Below are 18,388 nucleotides of genomic sequence, written 5' to 3'. Positions count from 1 at the left end.
TGTGCCGTGGCGAGCGCACCACAGTGTGCACTTGTTTGCGAGAAGCGGCATGTCCCTTGTGGGTGGCGACTATTAAAGTTTAGCGTCCAGTGGTCTGCTCCCGTGCTCTTGGCAGGATGTGTGAAGCACATCAAAGGCTCCCTGCCAGGCTGGCTAATGACCAGGTTTCCTCCATTACATGTGCCACTAGCCAGCTTTAATTCCCTCCCCCTTTTTCTCTCTTCCCATCCCTCCTTTCTGTCCTGTCTTGGTGTCTCTCTCACCCCCTGCTTCTTTCACTTTCTCCTCTTTTCCTCCCCAACCTCCTTTAGTACATCTTTTCCTCTCTCTCGTAAGAGGTGTGGTTGGATGCCAATTATCCTGCTCTCTGACAGAAAAACAGTCCAGGATTCAAGGCATTATATATTCATGTGGTTTGAGGCCCACAACATCAATTATTCTTCTCTAACCACACATACAAACACTGCCTGTTTGTGTGTGTACATACAGTATACATGCCCATATGCAAATGCATGCATGACCAGACAACAATTCTGTGTTAGTTGACATTTAAGTGTGTGTTGTTTGCGCATTGTGCACATTCATCACCTTGATTGTTTTCCTCCTCACTGTCATCTTCGTGGTGTCAAGATAGCTGCATTAGTAACGGCTTTAAATATTCAATAACATCTATATTTCATGGTTTTCGGTGTCATTTCACAGTAAAGGCCTTGAAATTTGTGGGTTTTTTTGAAAACATAAAATGCATCATTAACATTAGCTTTTGGAAATAGCCCTGAAAGTGCTTTAATTAATAAAGCTCTGAAATTCATTAATATGCCTTATCACTCTTGTCCTGTCTGCACCCAAGACTGAATACCTCGCTCTCTAAATGAGATCACAATGATATTTGGAAGGTGCAGCAACAGTTGTCTTAGAAGCAATTTCACCACGACTTCTCGAGCTCATGATTGGAATCGATATAGCTATATAAATCAATCATGCAAATGGTTATTTAGTAGGTTTCTTATCGCAGTCTTGCAATTAACACTTGGATCATATGTGTGAACACAGACGTAAGCTGATAAACACAAGTAACACATTACTCTATTTTTTAGATAGCTATCACATGCACATTTTGTTTTACTTCCAAGTTGGATATTTATAGCTCTGAAGAAATGTTTTTTTACATAAAAAGTATAGAAACTAGATATGATAGATATGATAGATATTTAGTTTTTGTATTTTTGCTGTAATAACTGACCGCTCAATTAAGTCCAGTCAAGTGCTATGTCTGTCAAATTTTCTGTTCTCCCATGGCATATAAACGCAGTCTAGTTATCAGCTGTAGCTGGCATGCTAATTAAGCCAGCGTTATGATCTGCGGCTGGGTTTTTAATGTTTCTAACTGACTTATTTAAAAACAAGAATCTTGTCTTAACTGAGCATTTGATGGCTACATACATAGTGTTTTTAGTAAGCTAATTAGCTAAGGATTGCAGCTACAGTATGTTGGAGCAGACTAAAGCCCCTTTACTACTGGTCAAAAAACCAGCTACAACCCACTAACATTGCCGTTTTGTTGGCAATGGAAAAGGGTTGGCATTCACACCCGTAGTAGATGAGGGTATTCATCTGCTCCAGCTCCGATCCGCAGTGATGTAAGCACAACGCCTGGGTGTAACATCACACAGGAACTTCAGACAGACCTGTCACCCGCCCTGCACGGTGCTGTTAAACCGGAAACACCATGGCTACACTGCGCTCAGTGATAAAAGAACCAATTGAAGCATCTCACAAGGAGGCTGTGACACTTTTACAGGCTTTTACCAGTTTGCACAGCGCCTAGCAGCTCTCTCTCCCCTGCCTCTGTGTGTGTCTGTAAGTGCACGTGATGAGATCACTCCTTGCAGTTGTGTGTGTCCTCAGGCTGAACAGAAAGAAACTCGACTGGCAGTGGAAAAGGGGTCAATCGGCTTTTTACCTGTTTGTACCCAATCATTTTAGTGTAAAAAGGGTACAAGACTGTTTAATCCATTCCTTCAATGTTTTTGGTCTCAGAAAGGTTAAAAAAAAAGCCTTCGCAGCTGAACCAGAGTGCCTCAGGATAAGCACATATGGGGTCAGTGTCTGTCGAAGACTCATTTTGTTTCCAGATCAAAGCTGCCAGCGGTTGCAGCACGGTCTCTCATATTAAACTTGCTTCAACACCCCTACTGTGAGGTTGACAAAAAGAGACGGCGGACCTCCTACTCTGTCTATCCAGCTGCACTCCCAGACTCGCAGTTATTGCACTGCCTCTATCAACTAAACTTTTTTAATCATCCATGCATCCCATCTCTCCTTCTTCCTCCCTCTCCTCCTCGGCCTCACACATGGTGTTCCTCCCACTCGCGGATGTTGTTTGGTGTAGCAGTCACAGCCAGTACAGTTCTACACCCACACGCAAGTGAACCTCAGCCTCCTCTTTCCTTAAACCACTTATGCATCTGTTACTGCAAAGATACTCGGTCCGGATTCAGGCTGGAGAAGCTACCGTTAAGGATGCATCAAAAGAAGTTAATGGGATATTTTAAGACCTGTGACAGTCTGTTCCCATATTCGCTGTAATGAAGTATATGTTCAGCATGTGGTGAGCTTGCAGCTGCCAGGACTACCAACCATGAGCCAAATATAGGAGGATCATCAAGTGTGATAAATAAGACATACTTTTCTACCAAGCAGCTTTATTTGACAGTGAGCTGATCTTTTTAGTTTTTTAACCTTTATTTTTCAATTAAGGTGCAAGGGCAGGGAATACCCCAAATTTGGGGTTAAAGGATAAATTTATGGATTATAACATATTAAGTGGTTCTTTAAATCCTTTACCAAATAGCTTGAAGCCATCCCTGAATTTTCACTTAAATTGAAAAATTAAAGCCCTTACAGTATAAATTTAGGGATGGCTTTCATATTATTTGGTGAGTTTTAAGGGTTAAAGAAAACCCTTAAACAGTGCAGATAATCCATAAAAAATGCCTTAATATTCATTCATCCATTAACTTTTATCCCCTTAAAAAATACATCTTAATTTAAAGTGATAATCTGCAGAAGTCTTTTTTTAGCTTGATTTGCTGCTTCTTGTGCCGATAAGAAGGAAAGTTAAATGACTCATTAATTTGTTAGTTTTACCTTGATTTTTTTTTTAGATTTAATTTAATTTTTTTAGTTTTGACTGTGTAGCTTATGCAAACTACCCACCTCTTCATCTATTTATTCATGCTGCTGATAGAAATGTAAAACACATACATACTGCATTGTGTTTATATTTCTGCATGTCAGCAGCTCCCACCACTGGCTGTTAACAGCAAAAAAACAATGGAAGCCCTACATGTAGGGCGAAGGGAAGAAAGGGAGTTTGTTTTCAGAATTTTGTTTGCAGTGTAATGTTAAGTCTAATAAGTTATGTTATTGTCTGACAGAAGTTTCACCAATTCATTGGTATTTTTGGTTTCTTATAAGTCCACGTGCACTGAGCGTTTCTATATGCCTAATACAATAAATAAGTAATAATTAGCTAACATGATACCCATATAGACCCAAATCTTTGCTCAAATTGGGTCCAGAATGTCTTTAAATGTGATTAGTGTCAGTATCAGTCAACAGCAGTTACAGTAGATAATGTCATTTTATAACCAGTCGAGCTTTAAAATAACATGTTGGGATTTTTATTGCAATCTAACATACAGCCAGCACTGAATCTTAATGAGATTGTGTGTTATTTCAGAATGACTTTCTATCCAACTCTGCACATGAGTGTGCAGTCAATTGGACCCACGCTCGCCACAAGTAGCTTTGGCTGAAACCCACGGATTGGAAATTACAGTGTAATGGCCCCCAGTTCTCCTCCAATATAAAATGAAAATGGAAAAATAGCTAAGAATAGTGGGAGTAACGAACCATGGATTCAATCCATAAAGAGACATATGCTGGGAGACTGATGAGAAATCCCACAACGCCCTTATATCGGCGTGTCATGCACATGCCGTTTATGTTCAAGGTTGTGGAAAACTATTGGCAGAAATGCTTTCTCATAGCCATTCATGTTGAGGAATATTACTTTAAATTCCTGAGTTATGAAGCATCAGAACCACTGCTACATGCATTTATAAAGCTATTATTCCCGCAGTAATGCTGAATCTCTCAGAATCATCATATGAATTATGGAGGTGGATGAGATGTGAAGAATTGATAAATTAAAATGTGCTGAAATTTTTATCACCATGCCGAATATTGTGTCACATCATCATGAAAGAGGGTTACAGTTGTGTGTGTGTGTGTGTGTGTGTGAGAGAGAGAGACAGACAGAGAGCGAGAGAGAGAGAGTTGGTGTGTGTTTAAGCAAGTGAAGGGGATACTTGTTACCATGGCAATAAATCCAACCCATGCTGTCAGAGTTGTCATGGAAACTGAAACAAAAACATAAGGTGTCCCTGTGTGCTCCTTGGAATAATATAAGTTAAATGTTGTTCTTGCTGTCAACATTCACCGTTTTACTTTTTTTTTTAATTAGCTGAAGGAGACATACTGTTGTTCATTTTTTTCTGGCCATTAATACGACCTTAAAAATTTCATTTCACAACTAGAGCATTTAAAATGCACTGCTTCTTTTCTTAGGTGCCTACCCTCGACTCTCTCTGAGCTTCAAGCTGAAGAGGAACATCGGCTACTTCATCCTGCAGACTTACATGCCATCGATCCTGATTACCATCCTCTCCTGGGTCTCCTTCTGGATAAACTACGATGCGTCGGCAGCCAGAGTGGCTCTAGGTAAGAACCAGTAGCTGTTAAGGAGCAGGTATTTGGTTTTCACAGATGAGGTCAGGGACTAAAATGAGCCGCAAACTCCCTGTTGGATTCCCAAAAGCGATGTGTTGACTGAACTCCTCACACTGCCTTAGGATTCGTGGGAGCTTTAGGTAAGACTTGGAAATTTGAGGAGCAAATGGCTATTTTTTTTTTTGCTGCAGTAGGAAAAAAAGAAATGAAGTCTGTTTGCTATGGACACAGGCTAATTTTACTTTAAAGTATGGAAATATTGTTGCTGAGATATTGCAATAAGCATGTAAACATTTTTTGTCCACTCTGTAGGGCAAAAGCATGAATGCACAACCTTGATTTAGACCAAACTAGGTCTGTAGTTCCAGGAGCTGTAAATACATCACATCTCTAATGACCATAATTTCACTTCTTATTGAGCAGTGCTTGTGTAGTTGCAAAGGCCCACTCACTGTGGGGCTCCTATGAGCAATCAACAAGGCAGAGATGGAGGCAGCAGGTCACTCTTGTAATCATTGTGATTCCTCACTGGAGGCTTCAGCAGTGTTTTGTCTTTGCTGAATATTGAACCAGGTAGTCCTAGATGACATATCAGGCAGGAGTAATAGTCACAATATGAAGGTTGTTAAGACCGTAGCCAGAATTGCAATTAAGATAATATACTTTCTGTAACAATCATAATTAAAACCATATTAAATTGGCAATTGACCATTCACTAAAACCTTTCTTTGAACAACAATGGTTCAATTATAGTTCAGCAACCATGAATGTTGTTTGGAGATTTTTAAGTTAAGTGGTGTGTTTATTTTGTTGTCACTGCAATCCATAGCTTTTCCCTAACTAGCTTACTACCTTAGTACAAATAAAACATCACTTTGAAGGAGTACATAATTAACAAAACTATATTTTAATTTGTAGGGTTACAGGTGCCTTAAAAACTGTGTATTATTTCCCCACAGTTTGAAAGCCAGTCATGGATGCTATCAGAGTTTTGCAGGGCTGTACTGTTCTTTGTTAGATTTGGAAAAGTTTTGCACAAACTGCGAGCTTGAGTTGTGTTTTCAGTCAACAAAATTGACGGTCATCTAGCTGCTAGATGTTAGAAGCAGTTTTTTATCTCAGCCTGAAATCAAGGACCCATTGTACCAAAAATGTGATAATTGATTGATTTTGAATCTTTAGAAGTAGCCTAAATATACCACCATTATCAATGTAAACGGCTTAAGTGCCTATAGAGATAATGGAAACCGACAGAATAGCAGCAAGGGGTCTTAGATGTCACGTATAATTAAATACTAAATAATATGATAATGATAAATAAATTGTCTGAAGTATGTAGTTGTTTTTCAGTGCTGCACTCCACTACAGGCCAAGCTAAGTAACATGTTGAGACTTCTGCACCTGAAGCCTCAGTACTATTTCTCATTGCTGGAGTGTGGGAGTTGAGAACAAACTCAGAGTTCCTACGGGGATTAATTCAGAGTAGTTTTGCACTGAAAAGAGAGCGCTGTCTCCGAACTGGCAGCGCTCCAGTCATTCATGCAGCAAAGCCCCCGCAACAGGCAAACTTTTCCAAAACACCATGTTCCATGTTGCACCAAATTATTGATGCCAAGTAAATGAATTCTTCAAACACAGCTTTGCATGCTAACATGTTAACTTTAACATACTATAAATACTGTGACAGCGTAGTGCACTGGTGTGGACATGTTACATGGTGGAGACTGGGGGCCAGCAGGAAATCTTTGCCCCTGGGTGTTTCAACACTTCAATCTGGCCACGGCCATGCCATGTGGTTGTGGCTTTGATTATCTTTATATGGATAGATAATGGAACTGTAAGGACCTGAACACATCATGATGCTTTGATCCATTAACTTTCTGCAACATCCATTTCTTCCCTGTTATCATGGGAACATGAAGCTAATTAGAGACTGGAATGGATCAGTGTGCATGTGTGTGCACAAACTTTCATATCCACCTTTATTTGCCTGCCTGAACTGGTTGGCTCTCTTTCGTAGAGGCATGTATGCAATATCCGGTCATCACTTTATGCCTTTGAGTGTCTGCTTATGCGTGTGTGTGTTTGTGTTTGCAAGTGAATGTTTACATGTGAAGTCCTGCTAACTGCAATATCCGGTGAGTGCCTCCTCAGCTGAGAGGCAACCGGAGGTCCATTCACTCCTCCTGATGGATCATTACGAGTTGATGGCGGAAAAGCAGGTGTGTGTGTGTGGGCATGCATGTGTGTGTGTGTGCCGGTCCTTTTGTGTGTGCAAACCTGCCAGTAAGAGCAGTGTAATGATCAGGGAGAAATCAATTCAAGGAGGCAGCAGGCAAACAATTGAATTGTTTGAAGGAGAATCTCATTTTCCTGAGCAATTTCGAAGGATTGCAAAGTTATAAATGACCTTCTCGCACCCTAATCCGGTTGCAAACCATTTCCCACAGTCATGCCCTTCGTTCATAACCATATTATATGAGGAGTCGAGGTGTGGGCATTAGCTGTAATTGGTACGGGAGCACTTTTAGTGTAATGGCAGGCACACAAGTTGGAGTTCACTGTGTTCTTCCAGACCCTGGAAACCTCTTTTTTTCTCAATCACAGCCTCCCAAAATGACAAGTGGTAAACACTGTGCATGCTAACTAGATAACTGACAATTTGTGCTGTCTGCAAGTGATGAATGGAAGTGCTCAATTAACGCTGCTTTGATTTACCTCCCATGCCTCCGTTCTCGCAGTCAACATTCATTGCCGTTTCGTGTGCTTTATTGCATCCTACATGATACCTTTTCCTTTTTGTAATGTTGAACTGTGTAGCTAATGGTCTATTGGCTTGTGATTAGAGGAGATTTGATTGCTGTGTGCCTTTGTTCCAGCTGTTAAGGTGGAAAAAGAGACTCGGGGACATATAACAAGAGGAAGGAGGGGGAAGGGATGGAAAGAGGTGCAGTGCGAGCAAAGAGGCAAACCACCACTAAATGATGGTGAGATCTGGGGAGAAAAAAAGAGATAAAGGATAAATGAAGAGGGAGAGGGGAGAGAGATTGAGGCAGTGGGGAAGAAGAGGAGAACAATAGGCTGAGACAGCGAGAGAGGGCGAGAGACAGCAAAAGACATAGAGTGAGAGAAACCCTATAAAACTATATTCCTCCCCGGAGAGTGGAACAGCGTGATGGAAAAGGGGGGAGGCCCATGTGCGCACGGCCCCTTGATTAAATTGTCCGAAAAGGGAGCGAGAGAGGGAGCAAAAGAGAGAGGGAGGAACAGAGTAAGGGAGGGAGTAAAGGACAGAGAGTAATGGCACAGTCGAGAGAACACCTATAAAGAACGAGGCTGTCGTTAAGGGAAAGAAAAAAAAAAAAAACCCAGAGATTGCACCATCCAACAGGGGGAGTGACACAGAGCATGTGCAAATGCAGGCGAGCTCATGCACACTCACACTCGCTTCTGACGCCTCTCCTGACAACGCACATACATTCACACACGAGTGGTGTTAGCCTTGTAATGTGCCAATAAATCATGCTAAAGGCTAGAGTGACCTTAGCTATCCCTCTCCTTCCTCCCAAGCCCCCAAATGTTCCATGTCTCTTCGCTGTACTTTATGACACACACACACACACACACACACACACACACACACACACGTGCACACTCTCTCCAAAAGCCTTGCCCATGTAGGTTCTGTGAGCAGCCCAGCTACTGATAGGCTCCATTTATTTGCACCACGGACAGATAAAGTAGTCGAGGTGTATCTGCCGTACATCTGTAATGGGATAAGATGTGGTGTTATTGTGTTGCAGGTCAGGGTTCATATGAATATGGGTGAGGTGTTTATTTATTTGCTGCACCGTGTAAAATGCACAGGAGTACATGGTACACACATGGTATTAGAGCATCCATTTTTCAGGCTGTCCATCCATCCCCCCCTCCATCAGTCTCTGTTCTCTTCAGATTTGGCACAAATATTCACTTAACCTCAAGGATGAACTGATTAGACTTTGATGGTCAAAGGTCAAAGGTCACTGACACCAAGAATTCAATACTAATTATGATAAAAGACATTTAATACATTTTATTAAATTCCTTTAAAGTCTCCACCACGTGGATGCAAACAGTTTTTTTGTATTTGATCATGTATCCTGTTTTCACAGAGCATTTTTGTTTTTCAAAAATTTTGTTGGTGAAATGCTTTTTCATTTGTGTTTCCTTAAGAGCACGAGAGAAACCTCCAGCCAATTAAATTTCCCCTCATCTATTTGTCTGTAATTTTATGAGTCTCAATGTCTCTTTCTCCCCCTGTGATGCTGAACCACACAAGGTGTGAAGGTGCCTTTACTGGCTGATAGCAAATAACTACCCCACTCGGTACCCCAAGTGGTTAAGGTTACTAAGAGCTGGGGGCTAGAGACATGCAGCACTATTCTAATGAGTTATTTCTGCTTGATGACCAAGGGGCAGTTGGAGGTTTCAAGGCAGACCTTTGAATTTCAATGAAGCAGAGGTTATGGACTCACCTACCAGCATGTGTGTTCATGCAAGTAAAATAAGCTCAAACATGAAAGCGATAAGTAAATTGTTTTATTAGCAAGCTCAAGCAAAACACATGCCATAGAGTGTTTGCTTTATTTTCCCCGCACTGTTTCTTTGCACTATAAAAAGGCAATCCCACTCCCATCCCATATAATATTTTTTTTTTCTACTGGGTCAGTCCTCCTCTTAACAAGCAGAGGAAATAGCCACAGAAAAAACATATTTTCTATAAAAATATCCTAGTTTCTATAGTAACACCTAAGATATCTTTTGGAGTTTTCTCTAACGTGACCGAAAGGTTACAGACGAGATAGCACCATCTGTTTGGAACGGTGGGGCACTCCTTTAAGAGCTTATGCTATGACAGGTTCGAACTAATTAAGCATCAAATTTACCATCCAAGACAGACTGCCAAGACTGGGGATGAGAGATCCTTGGAGGAAAAAGAAAACATTAGCTTCATATTTTATCCTTTAAATGAAGGAAGGATATGAGAATGAACTGAACAGGACAAAATTTACTACAGTTTTGCTTACAAACATCACTTGAGAGACAGATGAAAGAACTGAACAGGATGCGAGAGTTTGTCTCTTAATTCTGAGCCTGTTTTTTTTAAATGTATCACCCAAAACATATGGAGCAAACAAAAACATGAATACAGCCTACAACCATACATTATATAGAGGTGGTTGTAGCCTCTGTGACATCACCCATAGGTTTCAAAAGAGTGGTTTTGAAGCTCAGAGTGGGCTGCTCCATCGTCGCCATCTTGGCAGTGCCTGACTCCGCCCCTAACTCCTGGCTAATGCAAAAATGGCAAAGAGGTGGGGTGTGTGGAGCTGAAACCAAAACCATTTTTGTATCACACTGTAAACATGTTTATTTCTGCTGTATAGTTGGACAATTTAACATGGGAGTCTATGGGGATTGACTCACTTTTGGAGCCAACCTCAAGTGGTCATTCGAGGAACTGCAGTTTTTACCACTTCTGTGTGGGCTTCATTTTTCAGCCCTCTTGATTGCTGCTTGCTTAGTAAGAAGATAATAACCCTACTTATGATAACTGTGATACTCATACTAATATTTATCACAGTTCTGATGTCATCAGTGTTTGTGCAGAGGCTTGTATGATCCTAACTAAAAAAGAAGAAATAGGCCCTGAAAACATATTTCGATGGGGTTCTACATGAATTTAAAATGTTCATTTTAATTGAGAGCTTTCTGAATTTGTATATTTGCCTGAACTTTTCTCACCGGTTGATTGATTGCTGGCCCTAACATTTAAGCAAGCGATGTGATTTTCACATATTACAATTACATTTATTTAAAATGTGGAGAAATAATGACAAATTCCCATCACACCAAGCTAGTAGAGCCTTATTGAGTTTGGCACAACAAGGTGTAAACACAAACCATTCACATCAAAATGGTCATTCATTGATTTCCCATTTTTATGGATTCACTGATTTATTTCCAGTAGTAAGAATGATACATATGATTAACGGTACCAATATCTTTCCTCCTCGTAGGGATCACCACGGTGCTGACCATGACAACTATCAACACCCACTTGAGGGAGACGCTGCCCAAGATCCCTTACGTCAAGGCCATCGACATGTACCTGATGGGCTGCTTCGTCATGGTCTTCCTGGCCCTGCTTGAGTACGCCTTCGTCAACTACATCTTCTTCGGGCGGGGCCCTCAGATGCAAAAGAAGCTCGCCGAGAAGGCAGAGAAGGCCAACAACGAGAGGGCAGCCAAGTACGACGCTGCAAGGGTGAGTTGGGATTTGATGGACATTTCTGACTGGATTTATGGACCTCGATGTGCAACTGACTTAGATTATGAATGGATAGAGGATTGAATTAAGAAGTATAAGTAAATAACTAAACAATACTGTATGTATAGGTTCAAGATGAAAATGTTGAGCTTGTTGTTACTGAGTGGAAGTAATCTTTGCGGTCAGTGGTTTGTGGGATCCATGTTGAGTCAAGAATGACTGATATATTTGGTTACTTCCACACAAAATGCGGCGGCACAGCACTTTAGAAAAAGGACTCTCTGAGTGGACAAAGTTCAAATTCCTTAATTTTTCTTCTTCCCAGCAGGACACGAATGATAAAACAACTTTGACATTGCAATTATTCTAAAATTAACTTTTTCGTCAGCTCTTGACAGCCGAGGCAGAAACAGGAAAAAGTTCTGCATAATTGAGCTGTATTACATTATCACATTATTCATAGGCATCCGGATCCCCACTGGAGGCTTCAGCGGGCAAAATAAGTTGGTTTAAAAAAGAAATAAAAATACATTTTCGGGTATTTGTTCCCCACATGTGGCTGAATATTTTCATCTCCTCAGGAGGCAGGTAGTAGGACCGCGTCCCTAAAACGGTCCAATCAGGTTAAAGGTCTTCGCCACTCACGCTCGGTGAGTTCAATGAGACTCTTCAATATCCTCGAGTCAACGCTGCCATTGCCATCCGCTGACATTGACTTTTTTTTATTTTTATTATTATTATTATTATTTTCTTCCTTAATGCAAAAATATTTGTCCATCCATGCAACGAATCAAGCGACAAAAGGCATTTCCATGACACTGAAGAAATGATGACCATGGCATGTATTCATTCAATGACTTTTTCATTGCAGTTTTTGCTGCATTGAAATGATGCTCATGCTCGGCCTGACACTGTAAAACCGGTGTTGCAGATATGAACCTGTTTCTCCTTTCAGAGCTCGTCCTGAATGCATGCTGTCTGTGGATCTTTTCTCGTTGAAATCATCATGAAAGGCCACATTTCTCACACAGCTTTCATACAGTGACATTGCGCATGTCGGGATGCTGTAAATCAGTCTGACTTGGAGTGGGTAGTCACTGCAGAGGTCCCCCAGGATTCTTTTTAAAATGGAAATTTTGACTTGAAAAGTGTAATATCGTGTGATGGAGATACATGGTAGAATATCTAGTTAAGTAGTTTTATTTAGTTAAATTTTAGATCTGTGTCAAGAAATTCCATAAAAAATGTAGGTGTATTGTCGTATTTTGAATTGAAACGCTTTCCGGTGACACGTTTGAAACCTTACATGTACAGTGATCTTCCCTCTAAATGTGTGAGGCACAAAGTGGATATAGTCAAGTCAAATCAAGTCTGTTTTATTTATATAGTCCAATATCACAAATTTGCCTCAGGGATTTACAATTTGTAATTTAAGTCAATGGAGAGATGTGAGTGGGTGCAAATAGATGTGAATTCACCCAGTGCGGCGCAAACTGAGGCATGTTGAAAATCTTTCTATGTAAGGCCCGGAGTTTACTTCAGGAACAGACACAGACAGGAGGAAATAACAGAACTGTCGCTCCTGGTGAGTCCTGAGATCAGCTTGTCAGCTAGCTGGCCTACAGCTGATGTTAGCTGATGCACTGGCTTTTTGGGGCGTCTACACACAGACTTGCACAAATCATCCACAAGGCAGAAAGGGTTTTACTTTCTATGACAAAACTGTCTGACTTATGCAAAATCTGCCACTTTAAAAAGGGAAATGTGGGACTTCAATAGCTGCTCCATTTGCATGAATGATCGCCATTGACCGTTACTGTTGATTTGTCGTGTGGCGCACACATCGTGGGCATGGAGTATGATGTATCTCCTATGTGTTTGATTAAATTGTTGGAAGCTGGGGAAAAACATTCTTCACTTGCTTCAGAAGGGGGTGAGGAGGGTTGGGGGGTCCACAGGTTGTTACAGGAGGCATGACACCCAAATCTAATCAGTAGACATTTTGACAGCACTGGTATTACTGTGACTCATTCAGTCTCTCTCACCCTGACATTTTGGATTATTTTAAGCATTCAGAAGACAAAAAAAAAAAGATCTCTGACATTTCTTGAATCATTTATCAGTGGAAATTCACTGAGACTGCTTCTACTTTAACTCTTCAGTGCAGAATAAACAGTCATGTAAGGACAGCACAAGTGTCATGTAACCGTAATTTAAATGTCTGTCAAACCAGAAGCAAAGGCCCAGCACTGCACTGGTGTTTGAGAAAAAATGGCCCAATCTTCCAAGGAGACAACATTGCATTGTGGGAATTTCTGAAGGAATCACAAAGGACAACCAGTTTCACAATTAAAATTTGAATGCTCAGAAAGGGGAAGAGACAATGGGCCTTTAGACACAGACTTGTAAATGCCTCCTGCATAATAACAACTTGTAGACCCCCCAGACTGAAATAGACACAAAATGTGTTTGTTTTTTGTGTCTTTGTGGTCGTTTTGAATCTCTTTGTTGTCATATGAGTCACTTTTTCTGTCACTTTGTGTCTCTTTGTTGTCATTTTGGCTCTTTTTGTGGCTGTTTTGATTGACAAGATATGTTAGCAGTCACCTCAAACAGAGGCTCTGGCCCCCCTGACCCCTTGGGCCTTTGGACCCTTTCAGTAGTCCTTTCAGGATAACATCCACATTTCGTTATCTTGAGTGCCTGAGGGAGAGTTCCTTAAAACCTCAGGTTGTGTCCTCTTTAGCTTTTCCTTTTATTTGCACATAACGTTGTTAATTAGTTTCCTCATTTCCCTATCCACCCAGGCGGAACCGCACGGCCACGGGAACATCCTGCTAACCACCCTGGAGATCCACAACGAAGTGGCGGGAGGCGAGATCACCACCAGCGTGGCGGACATTAGGAACTCTCAGTCCATGGTGCAGTTGGACAGCACGGCCTCCTCGCACATCCAGTACCGCAAGCAGAGCGGCGGAATCGGCCCGCGCTCCACCAGCCGCCACTCTCTGGACCGGGCCGCGCAGATGAAACGCAGCCGCCTGCGGAGGCGGTCCTCGCAGCTCAAAATCAAAATCCCCGACCTGACGGATGTGAACGCCATCGACCGCTGGTCACGGATCATCTTCCCCTCTGTTTTCTCACTGTTCAACCTCGTCTACTGGCTCTACTATGTCTGATTGGACTGTTTTGTTGAGGTGTTTGATGTTGTTTGATTTTTTTTTTTTTTCATTTTGTTTGTTTATCTTCCTTTTTCTGTTGCTTTTATACATGATGGAATATGTCTGGAATATGTCGAGTTAAAGACTGCGACAACACAAGACAAAAAACAGACAGAGAAAGACTACTGAGTTTTGGACCAAGTTCTCATCAAAATTGTTTTTATATTTGAAGTCATTGAATCCTTAGTATTGAGGTCTTTTTATTTTCTGAAGTATGTACTGTAATTGGGACTTTTCCCAACATTTTCCCTCTCGGTAATGTGTAAATAGAGAGATACAAAGCCAGCAATTGAATAAATAATACATTATTTGCAAAAAAACAAACAAACACAAAAGCAGTTGATGCAAAGATTTTTCTAATCAAAAAAATAATTTAGAAAACTTTATACTACACAGGTGGTCAGATAAGTGCAGGCAATTTCTAAAAATCCATTACACAAACTAATGTATGTTTGACTGGTACCCTATGCACTATTATTGCATGTAATGATCAGCCATAGTGTAAAATTATGACTCCTTTTTTGCCTTTGGTTATGGCACAACTTTACAAAAGAAAAAACTCAGTTGATGTGTATTTGTTGCGTTGATAATATACAATATACTTGCTCTTAACTATATCGTGCATTGATCTGGTAAACCTTTACACAAACACAATAACTTAAAGCTGAGGACTTTGTCTGTGACTGTGACTCAGGTTCTGAATTTTTTGCTATTTGGCATCTTTTCTAGACAAAGAAAAGTGTCGGTGAAAACCCTCTTTGGTCATTTGATATGGAAAAAAAAAGCACAAATATGAATAAAACTGCCATTTTTTTCACTTCTAGCTTCTTGCAGCTGCGCTTCAAGTGATAGCATGACAGAATTGCACTCAAATTTCTCAAACTTCCTCTAAAAACTGTCTTACTTTAATTTAAAACAACTGCCAAGGGCCTTTTGGGCGACACAATTACTCAACCCATGAAATATTATAATATTTTTGTACTCTGTGTCTTCAGGTATTCATTTGATTTCCTAACCTGTCTTGTTTTCATTTGCTCGAGACTAACTCTGGTGTGGTGATAGAGTGGAGGAATGAAACCCATTTTTTGTACATAAGTACATAGGTGTGTATATACATAAATGTATATATATATACTGTGTGTACGACCCAAAATGAAAATGATCAAATATTGAGCATTTTGTGATTGTCATACTGGCTATTAAATGTCAGATTATTTAGTGCAAAAAAACATAGGAAAAAAAAAAAAAGTCAAGGATTAAACAAATGAACCAATGGGTCCGTTTCAAATATCAGTTTAGTTTTTACTGAATACATTTCTTCGCGAACATCCGACCATGTTGAGGTTCCACTCTAGACACTATGTATGTTCAATTCTGTATTTGAGCACTATTTTATGCTCTGCCATTCAGCAGCAGGTCATGCAAATGGATTTCATTGATTCCGCAGACGGACCACAAGACTAATAAGCACATACTAACATTGAATGTATCAGATCCATTCTTCAGGGAGAGGATAATGAGCCATGGTCATCATATCTCCATCAGAATGTAACACGCCCATTCTCACATTGCGAGTGATGAGGAAAGAGAGGGAAGCGACGGTGTTATACGAGTGTGTGCATGTGCATGTGTGTGTGAGAGAGAGAGACGGGAAATGGATAAGGAGAGCATGGGAGAGGAAGGGCGTGGGTAGAGCATTTATTTTCTGCGCTGCTTGCTCGACTACAGACAAATGTCAACGTATAATAGTTTTGTGGATAAAAATAGCTCTCCTCTTTGACTCTTGATAACCTGTGCCATTCCACCTAAGGTCGCAGAGCAATCATCTGGTTACAACTCATCTGAAGTCATAGATACGTGACATACAGCCGCTACTTGTGCATGTACAAGAGAAAGAGTAAAAAGTAAAAAGAGTAAAAGAGTCACTGACAGTCAGAGTTGGGATCAGTTTAACTTTGAAATGAAAAATTGTAAAGTTTTATGTGTACAGTCTGATATATGACTAAGAACTGAATGTATTGTACTGGGATTGTTGCTGCACAAATGCAATTTACTTTCTGGAAACAGGATTGACCTCAACCCTGATTAATATAGGGCTCTAGTTGATTCCACATTCAAGTGACCCCGAGTCTCTGCTTTGCTGGTTTCTTGTCCTGGTTTCTACTGTGTAGATGGGGTGAAGTGCAAAAATGACCTGGGTCCAACAGGAAGAAAGCTCCAGTTATAAATTAAACATATATATATATATATATAAAAAAGTGAAAACATCTTGGTAAAAGTGTGTTCAGCCAGAACCTGAAGTGAATTTTCATCTGTTGCATGAATTTAGCTAGCTCATCATCAATCATCCTCTCCATTGACTTTGTATGCAAGTGCAACCTCTAAAATTCTCTTCCGGTTCTGCCTGGACGCTCTTACCTTTGGTTATGGGCACAAAGAAATGTTTCGTGATCTCATGCATTCAAGGTAGAGTGATGTTAAAGTCTTTGAACCAGTTTGTCCAAAGATGTTTCAAACTGCTTCGTGTAGTTTGGAGGTGAATATTTGCACCAACAAAATGTCTAAACAGTTGATGAAGCTTCAGTGTTGTGTAAATAAGATATGAAGGGATAAAATAACTGTTATATGGTGCAACTCGCAAGATCTTCCTGGCTGACTGGTTCACTTTGATTTAAAGGATTATGTTTGGTTCATGTGGTGAGATTTAAAACAAGTTCTTGCAGTTGTATGATTTTTATTACCAAACTACATTGTTCAGTTGAAAAGTGAACAAGAAGGCAACTGTTACAAACTAGATACATGTTTATCATGCATGCAACTACAATTCATAACATGGGAGGATTTAAAAAAAAAAAAGATATTTTGCAAACTCACTAACGAGAGCTGCCAACTGCTCATTTTAGAAATGACATTATGCCATGTGAGCCTACATTAAAAAGAAAAAAAAAGTTCAAAAAAAAAAAAATCATCAAAGATTTCAGGTGTTGTATGGCCTTGGTCCCATAATGGAATGTGAAATGTTCTGTGCTGCCACAAATTGTATTTAGGCTTAGATTTATACTGTATATCTCTGTATGTTTCTCTTCCTTTTTCAATAGATTATCATGTTAAACCATCAAATAAAGGATGTACATTGTACCTGTGTATTTGATGTTGCACGCATGCATGACACTCCACAAAGAATCTGCATATAGTGTACATGTATTGCAAGATAATACAATGAACTACAGTTTCAAAAGTCCAATAAATAAGAAAACATATTTTAAAAAAGTTTGCGAAGTTTGAAATGCTGACTGTGCAAATCCCAAGACTTGTTGGGAATCATCTCATCTTCACCCACTCAGGTATGAGCCAGCTATCCTGGATAGTGACTGGACTATTAACTAAAAGTGATACTTAATGTTAAACTCACATAATGTTTGGCTAATGTTAAAGGAGCTGTTTGTCAGTTTTGCTATTGCTACATTAGCATTAACACCTTCAACCATTGTTGCGTTTACAATACAATAGCATGCTAACTTCACTAGTAGAAAAGAAGTGATTGAAAGAAATCGATTGAAAGAAATCGAAGCAAAACATGAGTTAACATTGGTGTTGCTTTGCACAGCTCTTAACAACATGGGGTAAACATTTTGGAAGAATAGTAACATATATAAATACATTGATTGGACAAGGTGTCAGAGCAGAGTTTTTATTTTTCTTGGTGAATTTTGGATAAAATAGGTGGGACTTGTAGAAACCTAATCAAAAACATAGGTACAGATAGACCATTGGCAAACCTGTACAGTCCTGAATCTGCTTAACAACATTTTGGGTATCGCTAAGTGGAAGAACCGAGCTATGGCCACCTAAGAAATCCAAAGATCGGTGACATGAAGCTCCACCAGAACCACACGACCATAGAGTGTAATGTATATTTACAAAGAGAGTTTCCTGCTTTAGAGCTAATGATTATAATTAGGACATTGGAAAGAGGTCACAGCCTCCAAAGGGACCCACACAGGACTATTTTTGATTATACCAACACGCAACAGCACATTTATACAGAATGTAGCAA

At 40.1% G+C, this 18,388-nt stretch overlaps 1 protein-coding gene across 3 annotated transcripts in view; it reads left to right on the top strand.

Annotated features, from left to right (window-relative positions):
• The window catches only part of LOC139609574 (gamma-aminobutyric acid receptor subunit beta-3-like), a 61,515-nt gene extending 45,936 nt beyond the window's left edge, over positions 1 to 15,579 (top strand). For 2 of the 3 annotated variants that reach the window (XM_071464329.1, XM_071464327.1), the window contains 4 exons: positions 4,636 to 4,788; positions 10,860 to 11,107; positions 11,692 to 11,760; positions 13,918 to 15,579. In XM_071464329.1, coding sequence (XP_071320430.1) covers positions 4,636 to 4,788; positions 10,860 to 11,107; positions 11,692 to 11,760; positions 13,918 to 14,289 — 842 coding nt within the window. In that variant the 3' untranslated portion in view covers positions 14,290 to 15,579. The remainder of the gene's footprint in view (positions 1 to 4,635; positions 4,789 to 10,859; positions 11,108 to 11,691; positions 11,761 to 13,917) is intronic. The other variant, XM_071464328.1, reaches the window with a different exon arrangement.
• The last annotated feature ends 2,809 nt before the right edge of the window (positions 15,580 to 18,388 follow it).

This window comes from Trachinotus anak, unplaced genomic scaffold (assembly GCF_046630095.1).
Source record: "Trachinotus anak isolate AG129_WGS33_773 ecotype Australia unplaced genomic scaffold, CSIRO_AGI_Tana_v1 ptg000026l, whole genome shotgun sequence".
Classification (NCBI taxonomy): domain Eukaryota; kingdom Metazoa; phylum Chordata; class Actinopteri; order Carangiformes; family Carangidae; genus Trachinotus; species Trachinotus anak.
The sequence above is the reverse complement of the archived record's forward strand: the minus strand, read 5'-3'. Positions and strand labels throughout refer to the sequence as shown.